Genomic DNA, 19,810 nt, shown 5'->3' with positions numbered 1-19,810 from the left:
TCTGAAGGTCTTCGTGCTCACTCAGCCAGGGTGCTAGCTGTCTCCAGGGCATAAAAGCTTCAGCCTCCATCGAACTGATTTTCAGAGCGGCAACATGGTCCTTTCCGCATACCTTCTTCAACCATTATAGGTTGAATTTAACATCTTCCCAAGATCTTTCTTTTGTGTGTGGTCCCTCCCTAAAGTCACCTGTTTATCTGGTATGTATCATGGTGGTGCTGTCATGATGACGAAAAGTTGGAATTATTACTTGCCGATAATTCGTTTTTCATGAGTCCATCATGACAGCACCCTTTAATTCCCACCCTTCTGTAGATAAGTATTATAGACATATTGTTTATGTTCTAGTTAATTTAAAACCACTGAGGGGTGGATGGGGAGGGGCCTATTCAACCTCTGTGTTTCCTGTTAAAGCTACAGGGGATAATCTCATGGTGGTGCTGTCATGATGGACTCATGAAAAATGAATTATCGGTAAGTAATTCCAACTTTCCGATTTCATTCCTTTTTAAAGGGGTATTCCGGGCAAAAACATTTTATCCCCTATCCTAAGGATAGGGGATAAGATGTCTGATCGCGGGGGGTCCGCCGTGATTTCCCTGCAGCACCCACATTCCATGCAGGAGCTGAGTCTCCAGTTTCGGAAAGCTCTGGGTTTCAGGGACTGGGGATGTGATGTCACGCTACGCCCTCTCCATTCATGTCTATGGGAGGGGGATTCATGGCCGCCACGCCACCTCCCAAAGACATGAATAGAGGGGGCGTGGCGTGGCATGACATCACGTCCCCAGTCTCGGAAACCTGGAGGTTTCTAAAACTGGAGACGCAGCTCCTTCATAGAATGCGGGTGCTGCAGGGAGATCACGGGGGGGGGCCAGCGGCGGGCTCCCCACGATCAGACATCTTATCCCCTATCCTTTGGATAGGGGATAAAATGTTTTTGCCCCGAATACCCCTTTTAAAGGGGTTTCCAGTTTTACATAAATAAAGCTGTAACATGTTTTTTCACCTGGCTATTTTAAGATCTGTCTGCATAGGAGAGATTTGTAATGCTAATGTATTATCTCACAAATGAGTAGCTAGATTGCATACAATTGCAACAAAGCTTTAGTTGGGAAAGTGTTAGGCTATGTTCATACTTTGTTTTTTTCAGACAAATGTCTGTTAAAAACTGTTAGTCGGTTGTTTTATGGCTCAAAAAGACAAGATTTATTTTTTTCCAGTTTAATAGAACTTAAAGGGATATTCTGGTATCAGAAAATTGTATTTAAATAAAACTGTAATTCCAATGACCCACATCTTTATTGGAACATTGATGGAAGAATGTGTTTATAGCATGCTGGCTTGTGCTGAACGATGCCACAGACAGAGGAGTGGGCAAGGAATGAAGGCAGCAGGTTCTGCATACTGCGGTCCTCTGTAGAGCAATGGCGGAGTAGGCAGGGTGGGAGGACTGGGAAGAAGAGTAGAGGGAAAGCAATACCTTCTGGGAAATGTAGTACTGAGGAAGGGCTCAACCAGGAAGTAGTGAGAGGACATGGTAGGGGAGAGGACTACAAATGTACAAAACAAATAGATTTTGGTGGCTCTAAACTGGGGCAATGTAATTACTCCCTAAATGAGAATTGGCTGGTAATGCACACATTGTATTATAGAACAGCTGTTATTTGAGCAGCTCTTATTTAATGGACTGAATGGTGAGTGCCACTATTATTATTTTTTCATCTAAGTACATTAAAGCCTAAACAGTATTTTGTATTTGTGCTTGTATTTATTATTGTGCAGGGAGCTTTTCCTTCTACTAGGAGTAAATGACAAGTAGAAAAGATTTTGTGTAGTACTGTCATTATGATGGCAGTGCCTCTGCTATTCCTGAGGTTACACAGCTGTGATGTATGTGTCAATTCTATAGGATACAGAAGAGACTTTCTGTATTTCTTAACCATCACTGGAACGAGTGCAGAGCCCAAAAGTCTCATGTTCCTTCAGATCTCTTTACGCCTGTCTTAACAGGCTGCTCTAAAATTACCTTCTTTTCCTTTCACGCTCTTATGTTGCCCTATTTTTGTCTAAATATATCTAATTTTGAGTGTCTATGAATGGCTAGAATGCTTTACTGGCAATACTGTAATATTGCTTACATTAAACCCTAGCAGTGTAAGCGATATGTGGGGAAAAAAGTTATGCAACTTTCTAATATAGTGTCTCAATTCCTCACCATTTTCAAGATCGCTGCTTACCATCAGTAAAAAGGAATTCCTTTTAAACAAAGACTGACACCACCATTGTGTAGAACAGTGTTTCCCAACCAGGGCGCCTCCAGCTGTAGCAAAACTACACCTCCCAGCATGCCCAGACAGCCTTTGGCTATCCGGACATGCTGGGAGTTGTAATTTTGCAACAGCTGGAGGCGCCCTGGTTGGTAAACACTGGTGTAGAATCTGAAGGTTAGTGCAGAATACAGACTGGCTCAAGCTTGATAAAATGCTAGAGACCACTATATTGCTCTTTCTCTTATTGTTGTAGATTGGCATTGTCTCACTATATACATGACAGTGCATGGCAAATCCAGGCAGTATTGCTTTTAGAATATGCCAGTCAATATCATAAAAAAATAAAAAATAAAAACTAGCCACCACCTGGTGTATGTATATGTTCCTTCCCAGTACTCTTGTATTAGCTTTGTGTACCTTGTGTTCTCTTTTAGGGTGCATTCACATGGCCGTCTGTCCCCGTATTCCCCCCCCCCCCCCCCCCCCCCCCCATATCTAGGTTCCGTTGTTGCTTCTTGTAAATGAATTACAAACGGTTGTAAAATAATCCAATTTTTTTTTTTTTTTTTTTTTTTTACAATACGTTCACATAAGTCTGCGCTCATTTCCGTTTTTTATGGGAGAAAAGATGGTGCATGCAGTATTTTTTTTTTCTCCCGTCAAAAAAAAAAAATGAAGAAAAAACAGATACAGTAAATTTAACATTGAAGTCTATGGAAAATGGATAAGCCTTTAATGTCATCCGTTTGCATCCATTTGTTCAATCTGTTTTTTTAATCTACTTTTTACTTCTGAGCATGCTCAGAGCATAAATTTAGTTTTGATTTATTAACTGAACAATAACAGATAACATTTGTCTGCATCTGTTGTTGTCCATTTTTTATTTTTTTTTATTTTTTGGACAGGAGAAGAACTGGATGGGTCTAGATGGCTGTGTGAACGCAGCGTTACACTATAGTCTCCCACACATCCAAATGTACACTACATGCTGCTTCCTTTCTCTGTACAGACCTACATTGGAATGAGAAAATTAGGGAAAGGAGTATACCTTATCGAAAAAGGGTGTGAAAAGGGGTGTTCCAGCAATGTACAGTCATCACCTGTTTACTGGAAAGGAAATAGATGTTTGGTGAGATTCTGACTTTTGGGAACAAACTGACCATTAGAAGAGTGGACCCCAGTGCTCTGATCCATTTCCATTGTCGTGTATGTTGTAAGGAGGAAGAGTATGGGGCTATAGTGCACACAGCCGCTCCATAGAACTACTGGTAGTACAGGACAGTGGACTGGGGTCCAGCATTTTAGCAATTGGTAGAATTTCTAGCAAACACCCAATGATCTAGCTTTTTTTTAATCTAACTCCTAAGCGATAAGGTGAGCCATTATATATCTCGATCTAGTACATATATGCACAGTATTAGGAGAAAAGGCTTTTCTTCTGTTCAAAAAGTTTGAAAACCCAGCACTCATGCTACTATTTACAATTGTATTTTGGCGCCTCTCCTGGAACATCTATTAGAAATGAGTGCATGGTTTACCCTGAGACAGCCCTTAGAATATGTTGAGACTTATTTGTGCCTATTCTCGTACATTTAATAAAGGCAAATCTTTGTGAGAGAGATTCACCCACTGCATCTAAATGTCTAGGACAGTGGTTCTTAACCTTGTTGGAGGTACTGAACCCCACCAGTTTCATATGTGCATTCACCGAACCCTTCTTAATTGGAAAAATTCAATATGATTTTTCAAATTCAAAACATAGGAGGTGTATATTTAAGTATATATTTATATATAGGTGCACAAAATGAACAAAACTATAAAAAACAAAAACATAATGAATATTTACTGCAAATCAGTGTGACTTCTGCTGTTGTCTTTCAGAGACCAGTTCAGAAATGCGCGGCTTTACCTTGGCAAGTGCCACTCTCATGTCATTTTCACAACAATGGCAGTGTTCCCCCCCCCCCACATTAGGCAGGCAGTGTCCCCCCCCCCCCCCCCCCACATTAGGCAGGCAATGTCCGCCCCCCCCCCCCACATTAGGCAGGCAGTGTCCCCCACCCCCACATTAGGCAGGCAGTGTCCCCCCACATTAGGCAGGCAGTCCCCCCCCCCCCCACATTAGGCAGGCAGTGTGCCCCCCCCCCCCACATTAGGCAGGCAGTGTTCCCCCCCCCCCCCACATTAGGCAGGCAGTGTTCCCCCACAGACATACAGCCTCCAGCCATATACAGTGTATGGCTGGAGGCTGTATGCCTGTGTACTGCCCACTTCAGTGCTCCGGCTGTAGCAGGTCTCGGGACCGGTGGTCGGAGCACCGAAGATGACGTGTTGCTGGTCACTTACCAAGCTGGCCAGCACGCGTCTTCCTCCTCCTCTATCATCCGGTCCTCGCCGCCTTAGTTTCCATCAGCGCACGCACGGGACGCCAGCGACATCCTGGTGTGCGCTATGTCCCGGTGACCCTGCATTTTTAAACTTAACGCAGGGCCGCAGGCAGTTAATAGTGATGTGGGAGGAATTGCCCCGTCGCTACAGGATGGGAAAACACTGGCTCTGCTCGGTGCCCCGGGCCAGCTCGGGGCCCCAAGCAATTGCTTGGTTTGCCTGTTCTGTTGCGACCTCCCCCGCCGAACCCCTGGGACTGACTCACCGAACCCCCGGGGTTCGATCGAACCCAGGTTAAGAACCACTGGTCTAGGAAATTGAGTCGTATTATTATATACTTGTCTCTCTTCTTCTAAACTAGTTTTCTACTTATCTCTGTCTGATAATCCAGGTTGTGTTATAATCCCTACCTGTTGGGCAGCACTGAATACCATGGCTTTCATTGCAGTATTTGTGTTTTTTGTAGTTGTGTCAGTAAGGGAACGTATGGGTACTGCTGCTTGTTTGCTGGCATGTGATCACATTACAGTGCCAATACTGCACTGAGGAGGAAAAGGGCTTCAGACGGTGGCTTAAATATACATGAAGGCTTTGTGCAGCCTCAGCCTTCATTATTACACTGTGCGCTTGCTATTCACAATACAGCATACAACTGTGTATCAAGTAACAAGAATGCTGCTTTAGGAGAAGTTGCACAAAGATGGTCTTTCATTTTCGGTACTGTTAGAGGGGGAACATGATGTTCCATTCCCTTCCACTTTTTCTTTTTCTTTTTTTTTTTTTTTAGTTGTAAATTGGTTGTCAGCCCACCTGTCATTAAATATCCTACAAGGTTTGTAAACTAGCTTCGCCAACCCCCTGAGTGGAATATCTGCTTAGTAAGGTAGCTTAGCTGTGTCAGATGTTTAGGGGCAGCTTTACAAGAAACACCAAGGGCTTTTCCCATTTTAGGAGTTTTCATTGATCCACAAAACAGGGCCTGACAAGCCAAGCCGATTGGTGGGGGCCCAACTGCTGGGACCCATACCCATCCTGAAAAAGGGGAGAAAACTGTCCACGCTATGAATTATGCGCAGTACGTGCTGTTCTCTATGTCTGCTAAACATTGCCAAGCAGTGAACTTCAGCAGTGTGCGGTTACTCCTTAAAGAAGGAATGGAGCACAGGAGAGACACACAGGCTGCACACCATTTATTCCGGGAACCATGTTGGGATAAGTGGGGTTTCAGGAGTGGCATCCATATTAGATTGTTGGCTGATCCTGATGGGTCCAGATAACATTTGCTTGTGTGTGGCAAGCTTTAGGGTGGATGTGTACCTTGCCTCCTCTTACTATCCCCTTGCCATCCAGCCTGACTAGGAAAGCTCTTTTACCATTAACTCTTAGTTAAGAGAAGGAGAGTATCAACCCATTAGCAAAATGCACTTTTTCTACCTTTTGTCTTTTTGGATGTGAATTGTAAGTAATGTGCTTATAATGTGAAATAGTAATAGGAAGACTGGATTACATTTGGTGAGTCTTATTCCTTTCCTTCTGTCTCCTCTTCTTATGAACATTGTCTAGGTTAGCAAGAAGGAGAGGACCCATGGATAGTACTATGACTCCTGGATTAGAACACACGGGTTTGTTTGTAGTCTGTTACCATATATACCATGTACTATGCAGAACAAATTAAAATGGAATATAAAAACTAGTTCCCAAATAGATGCATTGGAACCATTAAAATGGCCTGCTGGCTACTCAATACATGGCCATCTCTGGATTATATGGACCACCCAGAGGCTTATTATTAGTGGCTCTACATTCTGGCTCAGAGAACAGGTCCCAAAGAGTGTCTCTTTGTGATGCAGTTTTCCCCTATAGGAAATTTGTAAATGGGCTGTGTTGGTGAGACAGCACCTTTTTTTTTTTTTTTTTTTTTTTTTTTTTTTTTTTTAAACATGAGGATATTCTGCTCCTTGATATAGTAGCGCTCATCACATATAAGCTGCATATACTAGATCAGCTACAACATTAAAACTACATGGTTACTGGTCGTCACATTTGGGATTGGACCAGATGTTCTAACCATAATTCCTCACATACCTTAATAAAGACCTGCCATTCTGGAGATGCCGTTACCGTCATGTAGTAATCACATATTGCCCTTGTTATTGTTGCTTAGATCCTTAGGCCCCATTCACACTAATCAATAAAACCAACTAGAGCAGAAGCCCCATAAAAGTAAAAATACATAAAAATTGGAAAGACCAGAAATGGAAGTAATGTAGAATCTATGGACTACTGGGTGACTGTTACTAGTGGGGTACCACAGTTGTCCATCTTGGGTCCTGTTCTATTTAAAATATTTATTAATGACCTTGCAGAGGGGTTGAATAGTAAAGTAGCAATCTTTGCAGATGATACTAAACTCTGTAAAATGGGAAACACTATATTGGACAGTGAACTATTACAAATTGATCTGGATAGGTTGGAAGTTTGGGCTGGGAAGTGGCAGATGAGGTTCAACACTGATAAATGTAAGGTAATGCACATGGGGAGGAAAAATCCGGGCTTGAATTATGTATTAAATGGGAAAACACTTGGGACAACTGACGTGGAAAAGGACTTGGGAGTTTTAGTTAACAGTAAATTTAGCTGTAGTGACCAGTGTTGGGCAGCTGCTGCCAAGGCAAATAAAACCATGGGGTGCATCAATAGGGGCATAGATGCCCACGACAAGGAAATAATTCTACCGCTGTACAAATCACTAGTCAGACCACAAATGGAATACTGTGTACAGTACAGTGACCCCCCCCGACCTACGATGGCCCCCGACATAAGATCATTTCAACATACGATGGCCTCTCAGAGGCCATCGCATGTTGAAGGCAGCATCAACATATGAGGCTTTTGTATGTCGGGGCCATCGCATAAACGGCTATCCGGCAGCGCTGACTGCTTCAGCTGCCACCGGTTAGCCGTTTACGGTGCCCCGTGTGGTCCGGTGACAATCACTTACCTGTCCTCGGGGCTCTGGCACGTCCTCTTCGGGATCCCCTGCATCGTCGGCGCTCTTCATCGTCATCACGTCGCTGCGCACGCCGTCCCGTCATCCAATAGGAGCGGCGTGCGTAGTGACATGATGGGGGCGACGGAGAGCGAGGATGCCGGGGAAGCAGAGGCCTTGCCGGAGCGTCGGGGACGCGGCGACAGCGATGGAAGGCGACATCCTGGGAGCGGAGGGGACAGGTGAGGGGTCTACCAGTGGTCTTCAACCTGCGGACCTCCAGATGTTGCAAAACTACAACTCCCAGCATGCCCGGACAGCCAACGGCTGGGTGTTGTAGTTTTGCAACATCTGGAGGTCCGCAGGTTGTAGACCACTGTCCTATACTTTACATTGCACGGATCCCTCCACATATGATGGTTTCAACAAACGACGGTCGGTTTGGAACGGATTACCATTGTATGTTGAGAGACCACTGTACTGGGTACCAGTGTACAAGAAAGATGTAATGGGCTTCAAAGACTGGTAACCAGGGTAATACGGGGAATGGGAGGACTACAGTACCCAGAAAGATTATCAGAATTAGGGTTATTTAGTTTAGAAAAAAGAAGGCTTAGGGGCGACCTAATAACTATGTATATTTATCAGGGGACAGTACAGAGATCTCTCCCATGATCTATTTATACCCAGGACTGTATATATAACAAGGGGACATCCTCTACATCTAGAGGAAAGAAGGTTTCTACACCAGCACAGATGGGGGTTCTTTACTGTAAGAGCAGTGAGACTGTGGCATTCTCTGCCTGAGGCGGTGGTCATTGATAACTAGGTAAAATAATTTAAAAGGGGTCTGGATGCATTTTTGGAGAGTAACATTACAGGTTATGGATTCTAGATCTATAGGAACAGAAGGTTGATCCAGGGATCTATTCTGATTGCCATATTGGAGTCTGGAAGGAATTTTTGCCTTCCTCTGGATCAACTCAGTAGGGACTCATTTAGGGTTATAGGTTGAACTTGATGGACTCTGGTCTTTTTTCAACCTTATGAACTATGTTACTTACTAGTAAACAAAGCAACAAAAATGTTTATTGTCCACAAAAAAATATATGAAATAAATGCACTCAATTAAAAAGCAGATAAAGCAGATTGTCTGACAGAAGGCATAGCCACAAGGGTACCAGGGCCATAGCAGTATCACACACAGCAATCCATCAACAGTATGGCTCTGGTACCCATGTGGCTATGTTTTCTGTCAATAATATTGCATATTGGCTCTCTGAGCAATCTTTTTTTTTTTTTTTTATGACAGAGAATAGTTCAGTATTTATATTCCTCGATGCTAAGCACCATTTAGTAGAGTAGGTGGTAGTTTGCAAAAGTTGGTAAGTCCTGTGGTAATAATGGCACACACTGCTGCTCACCTGCCATGATCTTGTAGAACAGCGTTCTTCACCTGCTGGCACTCCTCAACCTCTGTTATATGCGTAGCCACTGCTGGATCCAGTGATCCTGTAAGCTGACTGTGCAATGCCGTCTATTGAGACAGGGCATTTCCAAATGGTCCTTGTGTCCTCAGCTTGTTCTGCTTGTGCATTCTGCCCATAGAGTCTCTGTCTGTAACTTCGCCTGGCAAAGATTCTGTATTGTGAATGTGCCCTTACGCTTTCCCATTTCCCTGCTCCCAACATATCAATTTCTTATGTCCCACCACTTAACAGGTATCATTATCACAACGTAAATCAATGTTATTAACACCATATGTTATAATGTTATGGCTGAACTGTGTATATGTGAACAAGGGAAAGCATGTCTGTAGTCAATGTTAATAAAAAATAAATCACAGTAGCCAGGTAGGTAATACAGCTAGACATTTTCTGCTGGTACCTGTCATGCCACTTTTTATGGTTGAATAGTGGGGCTGATAAATCTGTGACTTACAGATAAGCTTTCTTTATTTCAGTCAGTATGTGTTTAGAATTGTAGTTCACACTATAAATGGGGTTTCTTATTATTGCAAAAGCCACAATACTTATCAGGAACTATCTTATGATTGATACCGCTGGTACCTAACAGGCTTTATTGACTTATAATGGGGGACCATCAAGTTCTGTAGTAGTCTCTATTGGCAATTTTCCTCCTGTCAAATTCACAAAGTTTTATTCATAGCATTACTTATGAAATTATTTAGAAAATACATTTATTTTCCATACCTTCTGCTTTCTCCCTGCCGCACCCCAGGTTCCACACTCCGATGGTTCCACGCTGCACTCCACTCCTCTTCCGCTCAACCTGTTTGAATTGCTGAGTTGGTATTGTATGTCCCTCCCCTGTCAAGTTCCCATTCACCTGAATAGAAAGCCTCTTGGGGAGGGGCATTCCCTTTCTATGAGTTTGATTTAAACAGGAGAAGGGTGAAGGGGAGAGTGTTGTGTAACTTAGGACCGATGGACTTGTTGGAGACACTGTCAGACCTGGCACATGAAAAATGGAAGGTAAGGGAGCAATTTTTAGTCTTGTAGTCTTGGTGGAGTTTTTCTTTGTGTATAAACTGTTATTTTTTGTCCTTAGACCAGTGATCTGGAAATGATGACTCTGCAGCTGTTGTAAGCTACTCCATGTGACTTCTAGGGTATACTGGGAGTTATATTCTCATAAGAGCTGGAGAGCAACAGCTTGCAGACCACTGCCTTAGGCCATCACATTATACCTACCTTGTGCTTTGGTATTCCTTTCTTTCCCTGTCATATTGGTAGTGCAGTAATGCACAGTAGTGTCTGCTCATCCTTCATGGTTCTTTAAGGCTTGGCTGTACATTGCCCAATTTTTGGGTCATTATACAATAATAAAAAATGTGTAGAGCAATCAATCTAATGTCTCACCAACTGTTGCAAAAACTAAAACTCCCAACATGCCTCGAGCAACACTCCAGCCTATTGTCATGGCATTCTGGGAGTAGTATTTGCTACTACAGGTGAAACCATAGTTTTGGGATGAAAATAATGAACTTGCCCAGTAATCTATGGGTTAAGTACAGTGAAATTGCTCGAGAAGACCAACGCTTGCTTAGACCAATTTTGTGGGCGGATTTTAACCCACCATCCATTATGCATTGTTGCCATTTTCTACAAGAGGACCTATTTTCATTTAATGGGACCTTCTCAAGTAGGTTTCACTGTTTCCAATGGCAGAGGTCTTAACCGTTGATGCATTTAGATAAGAACCCTAAGGCTGTGTTCCCATCAGTAAAGTGCCATACGATGAGCATATATATTCAAAAAAAAACATTGAATAGATGTTCCCATAGAGACTGAATAGACTGAACTAAGACTTTGACTACATTTGGTCTGCTTCTCGGCAACATACTTTTTTTTTTTTATTTTTTTATTGGAGAGAATAATTTATACCACCACACTAATTAAGTCTCACAAATGAAATATATACTGCAGTAAAGCAGACTAAACCTACTCATACATTATAAAATGTAAAAAAAAAGCAAAAAAAACTTTCCGTTTTTGGCGAATTACAGATTAAATGGGCACACAGTGTGTGAAATTAACCTAATTCAGCTTATCTGGCCAAAATCAATTTTTTTTCTTTAATAAGCCCACCCAGAATGTGAGCGTGTAAAAAAAAAAAAAAAAAAAAAAGCTGGGGGTATGACCAAAAATGTGTATCTTGTATTTTGTAACTTATGGCGGTTCCACGGTATATAACGGTATTTCCACCCCCCCCCCCAAATCATGTGACCCATGAGCGCTGTTCTGCTACCCCCCCCCCCAAAAAAAATTATCAGCTCAGCGCTGCGATGTCCCCATTGGGGAACTAATCACATGTCACCCACAAGCGCTGCCTTCTTCGTCCTCCTGTTTGTTGCTTGCCGCCGGCGCTGGAACTCTGTACTGTACGCTGTATCCCTATGCCCGGGCTGCAAAAGATAAACAAAATAAACTTTAACTCACCTCCCATTGGTCCGGTACCGGCCTCACCTACTTCCTGGGGACTGGAACGTCGGAGAGCCGTCAGCCTATCACCGGATGCAGCAATGTTCCACCTTGGCTGGTGATAGGTTGAGTGCCGGTGATAGGTTGAGCCGGCTTCTTACATGACAGTGCGCTCAACCTATCACCGGCCGAGGCGGAACATTTCTGCGCACGGTGATAGGCTGACTTCTCTCCAATGGGGGAAAGTGAGTTAAAGTTTATTTTATATTTTGGGATACAGTGTACAGTACAGAGTTCCAACGCCGGCGGCCCGCAACAAATAGGACGACGAGGAAGGCAGCGCTTGTGGGTGACGTGATTAGTTCCCCGATGGGGACAGCGCAGCGCTGGGCTGATGATTGGGGGGGCGGGTTTGAAGCAGAACAGCGCTCGTGGGTCACATATGATTAGTTCCCAGATGTGGGGACAGCGCAGCGCTGGGTTGATAATTCATTCCCGAGGGGGAGGGGCCCAACCGGTATTGCGGTATGGGAAAAATTCATATCGTGCAGGACAAAATTTACGGTATTCGGTATGAACCATACCGCCCAGCACTACCTTGACTTGCCTCCTGCCGATCACCTTGTGACTTTCGCTGTCTTGGTCTCCGCTGCAATCCTCTAACTGCTTCTGGGGTCCAACACTCAACACTGCAGCTTAGCTAATGGCTGGCTACAGCTGTGTCCTGCCTCAGCCAGTGATCTGCTGAGCTGCTGTATGACATTGGCCTTGGCCAAACTATTATATTGCCACTCAGGCAATCGTTGACCGGGCTGAGGCACCACTGTGGACAGCGATTAGTTGAGCTGCAGTGTTGCGTGTTGGGCCCCAGAAGCAGTTAGAGGATTGCAGTGGAGACCAGAATGGTGATGCTCACCAAGGGGCAGTGGGAGGTAAGTCCAGATTTTTTTTTTTTTTTTTTTTTTATTGCTGGTATTATTCTGGGCTTATTAAAGAAAAATATTTTTGCTGGGTAACCCTTTTAAGGGTATGGTCACATGTTCATTGTGGGAAAGCCACTGCTACTTTCACTATCATTCACTTCAATGTGTCTGCAGAGAATCTGTAATAGTGACAGATTTACAGATTACCTGCACATCTATGGTGAATGGTAAACTTCTGTGTGTTGTGGCTCAAAACGTGGTCTTTCTGGACAAATTTTCTTGGTGAATAGAAACCTGTGCGTATGTGAGAGCCTGCTGGGTGGATTTGGCAATAACATATATGTTAAACGGATGCGAAAAATGGATTAATGCAGTATACCATACAGCAGAATTAGTTTTCCTTTGAATTACATTGTAAAATGTCACAAATAAAAAAAATAAATAATAATTCTGTAGACTACTATGCTATACTATACAGCAAAAAAGTAATAAATCAAACCAGTAAAAATGTAGACAAACAGAAACAATGAGTTTCTGTTACACCAAAGCAGTCAATGTTTACATTTACATATACATTTTAAGGATATGTTCTCACATGCCGTATTTTGCTGCGATTTTGCTACCCATTCATTTTCATGGGTAGGAAAATATGCAGCAAATTATGGCACATGTGAGTGAATAAAAAATCTGTCTAAATGTGAACACAGCATACCTGGAGGCAAGGCTTTCAGCAAGTCATGGGGGGGGGGGGGGGGTCATGCTCGTGGGATATGAGACTCCTAGATTTCACACATGCTGTTTGTATAGGTAGGTGTGGCAAAGTTTCCAATGACTCTCATCTAATAATGACCAGAGTTACTGTTCCTGGAACGAAATAATCCGGTCAGCAGCATTTATCAGCCATTTCACGTTGAGACTGTAGTCATGTCTGTCTTCAGTGATCACTACATAATCTCTCATATCTCCAGCTCTGAAAGCCACCAGTGACATATACATATATATATATATATATATATATATATATATATATATATATATATATATATATATATATATATATATATATATGTGTGTGTGTGTGTATGTTTTCTCTCAAAGCAGAGTTTGTCATGTGGTGCAACTTACAGTAGTGTGGCTTTTTAAGTGTCATCCACTGAACTGTCACTGCACAGTTAAAGGGTGGATTTCAGGAATTATATGGATTTTATCTACTGGTAATACTCAAAGGTGTATTTCCAACTCGATATGTTATCCGTTATTGTGCTGAGCTCCATTTATTTGGGGTGGAAATTTTCCTCTATTCCTTTATCTTATATGAAGGATATCCTTATATATAGATCCCATGCATGCTTAATCTCCTTCATTGTAAGTGCAGCTACTACTTCTGCTTGAAGACTATTACATGCATCCAGTACTTTCTTAGTAACCTTTACCCCTCTAATTTAAAACGATGTCCTCTTATGATAGTTTCTTCTTCTAAATATCTTCTCCTCGGTTACCATATTCATTCCCTTTATGAATTTAGAAGTTTCTATCATATCCTCTCTGTATCGTCTGTGTTCCAAGCTGTACATGTTAAAGTCCTTTTTGCCTTTTTTTTGGTAATGTTTACCTTCAACCCATGTACTAGTTTAATGGTTCTCTGAAGTCTCTCCTATGTTTCTATATTCTTCTGAAGATCCGGTCTCCAGTAATGCACACAGTACTCCAAGTGAGGTCTTACTAGTGCTCTGTACAATGGCATGAGCACTTCCCTCTTTCTACTGCTAATAACTCTGAGGATCATTATGTATAGACTTGGATGTGACAAGGGTGACTAAGCATGTGTGTCCATCACTCAGCTCAGTAAATGTGGCACCATTTTGGAGTATCTGAATGAAACTAAATGTCAGCATGGGTTTAGGAGGGATCGGTCCTGTCAAACTAACCTGATCAGCTTTTATGAGGAGGTGAGCTCCAGACTGGACCAGGGGGAATCGGAATACTGTGTACAGTACTGTGCACCAGTGTACAAGAAAGATATAGTGGAGCTGAGAGGGTTTAAAGACTGGCAACCAAAGTAATACTGGGAATGGGAGGACTACAGTACCCAGAACGATTATCAGAATTAGCCTTATTTTTTCTAAACTAAATAACCCTAAGGGGAGACCTAATAACTATGTATAAATATATCAGGGGACAGTACAGAGATCCCTCCCATGATCTATTCATACCCAAAACTATATCTATTACAAGGGGACATCTTCTGTCTGGAGGAAAGAAGGTTTCTACTCCACTAAGAGCAGTGAGACTATGGAACTCTGTGCCAGAGAAAGCGGTCATGGTGAACTCTGTAAAGGAGTTCAAAGAGGCCTGGTTGTGTTTCTGGAGAGTAGTAACATTGCAGGTTATAGATAATATATTTATATTGACAGAATATTGTTTCAGGGATTTATTCTGACTGTCATATTTGGAGTCGGGAAGGAATTTTTTCCCCCTAGTATGGGGCAATTGGCATCAGCCTCATAAGGGTTCTATAGAGATATATATGGAGGGAGTGTGGCGGCCCTGCTTCGGGTGGAGGTCGTGACACGCCACTCAGTGCTCGGACCCCCCCGCGATCTAAAACTTATACCCTATCCTTATTCTTCAGTATCCATTACTCTGGGTAGCATAGAGACAGCATCTTGTAATAACAGTAACAAACCATCTGCATACAGCATGACTTTATAATGTTCTCTTTATATATAAAAAAAATAAGCTGAGAAACTTTCGATTTCCCCGTTCTGCCCACCCAGGGCAGGGCGGGGCAGAACGGGGAAACAGAGAACCGGGGACAAAGTCCACTTACCCATCCATGGCGGCGGAGGCGATGTTGTGCGGCTGGCTCCCTGTATCCTACGGAAGGCGGTGAGTTGCTTAGCAACATCTAGAGGTCTACAGTTTGATACCACTATACAGTGATCTCCAAACTGTGACCCTCCAGCTGTTGCAAAACTACAACTCCCACCATGCCCAGACAGTATCTGGGCATGCAGGGATTTATAGTTTTGCAACATCTGGAGGATCACAGTTTGGAGATCACTGTGCAGTGGTCTCTAAACTGTAGCTCTCCAAATGTTGCAAAACTGCAAATACCAGCATGCCCAAACAGCTGTCTCGGCATGCTGGGAGTTGTAGTTTTGCAACAGCTGGAGGCACACTGGTTGGAAAATACTGAGTTAGGTAACATAACCTAACTGAACCAGTGTGCCTCCAGCTGTTGCAAAAGTACAACTCCCAGCATGCACGGTCTGACAGTTCATGCTGGGAGTTGTAGTTTTGAAACAGCTGAAGGGTTGCCCCCCATGTGAATGTACAGGGTACATTCACACAGGCAGGTTTACAGTAAGTTTCTTGAAGTTTGAGCTGTCGCCGCAGCGCAAACTCCTAGCGGGAAACTCGCCCTAACCCTCCAGTGCGAATGTACCCTAAAAACACTACACTACACTAACCCATAATAAAGAGTAAAACACTACATATACACCCCCTTACACTGCAACAGTTGGAGACACCCTGTTTGGGAACCACTGGCATAGAATACCCCTATGTCCACCCCTATGCAATCCCTAATATAGTGCTCAAATGCGCATGGCGCTCTCTCACTTCAGAGCCCTGTCGTATTTCAAGGAGACAGTTTAGGGCCACATATGGGGTATTTCTGTACTCAGGAGAAATTGTACTTCAAATTTTGGGGGGCTTTTTCTCCTTTTACCCCTTATCAAAAAGAAAAGTTGGGGGCTACACCAGCCTGTTAGTGTAAATTTTTTTACACTAACAGGCTGGTGTTGCCCCATACTTTTTGTTTTCACAAGCGGTAAAAGGGAAAAAAAAGACCCCCCCCCCATATGTGGGCGTAAAATGCTCTGCGGGCGCACAACAAGGCTCAGGAGTGAGAGTGCACTATGTACATTTGAGGCCTAAATTGGGGATTTGCACAGGGGTGGCTGATTTTACAGCAGTTCTGACATAAACACAAAAAAATAAATACCCACATGTGACCCCATTTTGGAAACTACACCTCTCATGGAACGTAACAAGGGGTATAGTGAGCCTTAACACCCCACAGGTGTCTGATGAATTTTCATTAAAGTTGGATGTGAAAATTATGGAAAAAAACAATTTCACTAAAATGCTGGTGTTACCCTAAATTTTTCATTTTCACAAGTGAAAATAGGGAAAAGAGCCCCTCAAAATTTGTAGCCCCATTTCTTCTGAGTAAAAACATACCCCATATGTGTATGTAAAGTGCTCTGCTGGCGCACTACAATGCTCAGAAGAAAGGGAGCGCCATTGGGCTTTTGAAGAGAAAATTTTCCGGAATTGAAGGCCAAGTGTGTTTACAAAGCCCCCATAGTGCCAGAACAATGGACCCCCCCCCGCATGTGACCCCATTCTGGAAACTACACCCCTCACAGAATGTAATAAGGGGTACTGTGAGCATTTACGCCCCACAGGTGTCTGGCAGATTTTTGGAACAGTGGTCTGTGAAAATGAAAAATTTTATTTTTCATTTGCACAGCCCACTGTTCCAAAGATCTGTCAACCAGTGGGGTGTAAATACTCACTGCACACCTTATTAAATTCTGTGAGGGGTGTAGTTTCCAAAATGGGGTCACATGTGGGGGGGTCCACTGTTCTGGCACCACGGGGGCTTTGTAAACCTTACTCTTATTCCAAACAGATTCACTCTTTAAAAGCTCAATGGTGCTCCTTCTCTTCTGAGCATTATAGTTCGCCAGCAGAGCACTTGATGTCCACATATGGGGTATTTCCATACTCAGAAGAAATGGGGTTACAAATTTTGGGGGTCATTTTCTCTTATTACCCTTTGTAAAAATGTAAAATTTGGGGGAAATCCAGCACTTTAGTGAAAAATATTTTTATTTTTTTTCATTTACACATCCAACTTTAACAAAAAGTCGTAAAACACCTGTGAGGTGTTGAGTCTCACTATATCCCTTGTTACGTTCCTTGAGGGGTGTAGTTTCCAAAATAGTATGCCATGTGTTTTTTTTTTTTTTTTTTTTTTTTTTGCTGTGCTTGCACCATAGGGGCTTCCTAAATGTGACATGCCCACCAAAAACCATTTCAGCAAAATTTGCTTGCCAAATGTGACTCCTTCTCTTCTGACCATTGTAGTTTGCCCGCAGAGCATTTTACATCCTAACATGGGGTATTTCCATACTCTGAAGAGATGGGGTTACAAATTTTGTGGGGCATTTTCTCCGATTACCTTTTTGTAAAATTGGTAAATTTGGGAAAAAAACTGCACTTTAGTGAAAATGTTTTTCTTTTTTTCATTTACACATCCGACTTAAGCGAAAAGTCTTCAAACACCTGTGGGGTGTTAAGGCTCACTGTACCCCTTGTTAAGTGCCTTGAAGGGTGTAGTTTCCAAAATGGTATGCCATTTGGGGGGGGGGGGGGTGTCTGCTGTTCTGGCACCATAGGGGCTTCCTAAATGCGACATGCCCCCCAAAAACCATTTCAGCAAAATTCGCTCTCCAAAATCCCATTGTCGCTCCTTCCCTTCTGAGCCTTGTAGTGCACCCACAGAGCACTTGACATACACATGTGAGGTATTTCCTTACTCGAGAGAAATTGGGTTACAAATTTTAGGGGGCTTTTTCTCCTATTACCCCTTGCAAAAATTATAAAACTGGATCTACAAGAACATGCCAGTGTAAAAAATGAAGATTTTGAATTTTCTCCTTCATTTTGCTGCTATTCCTGTGAAACACCTAAAGGGTTAACAAACCTTTTGAATGTCATTTTGAATATTTTGAGGGGTGCAGTTTTTATAATGGGATTATATATGGGGTATTTCTAATATGAAGGCTCCTCAAATCCACTTCAAAACTGAACTGGTCCCTGAAAATTTTTGAAAATGTTGTGAAAAATTGGAAAATTGCTGCTATACTTTGAAGCCCTCTGATGTCTTCCAAAAGTAAAAACTTGTCAACTTTATGATGCAAATATAAAGTAGACATATTGTATGTGTGAATCAATATATAATTTATTTGGAATATCCATTTTCTTTATAAGCAGAGAGTTTCATAGTAAAAAAAAATTCAGAATTTTCAATTTTTTCATCAAATTTTGGAATTTTATCGACAAAATTTTACCACTAATATAAAGTAGAATATGTCATGAAAAAACAATCTCTGAATCAGAATGAAAGGTAAAAGCATCCCAGAGTTATTAATGCTTAAAGTGAAAGTGGTCAGATGTGCAAAATATGTCCGGGTCCTACACTGAAAATTGGCTGGGTCCTTAAGGGGTTAAAGAGGACCTGTCACCTCTCCTGAAATACTTCTATTCTCCATAATAAAAAGTTCTGGGGCATCTTTTATTTTAATTTTACATTGTGCTGTTCCTCTTGGAAGTTACCATTTGCTGTGTTAATGCAGCGTGCTTTCAAACAGTCTGACACTGTCTAACTAAATGTAGCTCTGTCAGTGTTTTTTTTCATCCCATTTTATGTTTTTCGTGCAGAGGATGCCGGCCCCTATCAGACTGCGGGAGCTGATCCGCACCATCCGGACAGCACGCACACAAGCTGAGGAGCGGGAGATGATCCAAAAGGAATGTGCTGCCATTCGCTCATCATTCCGTGAAGAAGACAATACATATCGCTGCCGCAATGTGGCCAAACTGCTATATATGCACATGCTGGGATATCCTGCTCACTTTGGGCAGGTAAGTTCTTGGTGCCTTTGACAAGAGTAGACTTTTTTTTTGTTAAAATTGCCTCTAAGGCTGTTGTCACACAAGACCTTTTTTATTATAACTCCTACTGCAGATATCGATTATTATTATAATTATTCTCAAGCAATATTGCAAAAACATATGCATTAATGTACCATAATGTAATCTGTCAGCATATGTTGTCATGAGCTCACTGTAATAGTGTAGGTAAAGCCCTTGCTTCCTTGATGTTGCATACATAATGATTCAAAATGTGTCCTGCAACTGAAATCATTATCCTTTTTTAAGGCCGTTAAGAAAATGTGTGATTTAATAATGATGGAAATGTTCTGGAAGGCCAAGTATTTAAGGGATTTAAAAGGGGAGTTCCATCCCTAAGCTTATCCCCTATAAGTTTAAGGGCTGCCGGTGTGTGTTGGAGGATTGGAGAGAAGAGCATATTCTAAGGTTCTCCTACAATGCCAAGGAGTGTGTAACAGTCCTTGGTATGACAGGAGGGTCTCATTTGCAGTTCTTTAGCCATGACCAGAAGTGGGTTTAGTTGAAAGGAGAAGTGTATTTCTC

The 19,810-nt window shown here is 42.5% G+C and overlaps 1 protein-coding gene across 4 annotated transcripts in view; it reads left to right on the top strand.

Annotated features, from left to right (window-relative positions):
- The window catches only part of AP1G1 (adaptor related protein complex 1 subunit gamma 1), a 102,111-nt gene that overhangs the window by 19,383 nt on the left and 62,918 nt on the right, over positions 1-19,810 (top strand). For 2 of the 4 annotated variants that reach the window (XM_056525867.1, XM_056525866.1), the window contains exon 2: positions 19,034-19,237. In XM_056525867.1, the coding sequence (XP_056381842.1) occupies positions 19,037-19,237 (201 nt within the window). In that variant the 5' untranslated portion in view covers positions 19,034-19,036. Of the gene's footprint in view, positions 1-6,224; positions 6,284-9,891; positions 10,146-19,033; positions 19,238-19,810 lie in introns of all 4 variants that reach the window. The other 2 variants (XM_056525865.1, XM_056525864.1) reach the window with 2 other exon arrangements.

The sequence above is a fragment of the Hyla sarda genome, chromosome 6 (assembly GCF_029499605.1).
Source record: "Hyla sarda isolate aHylSar1 chromosome 6, aHylSar1.hap1, whole genome shotgun sequence".
Lineage (NCBI taxonomy): Eukaryota > Metazoa > Chordata > Amphibia > Anura > Hylidae > Hyla > Hyla sarda.
Note: the sequence above shows the minus strand (reverse complement) of the source record. Positions and strands in the feature narration are given on the sequence as shown.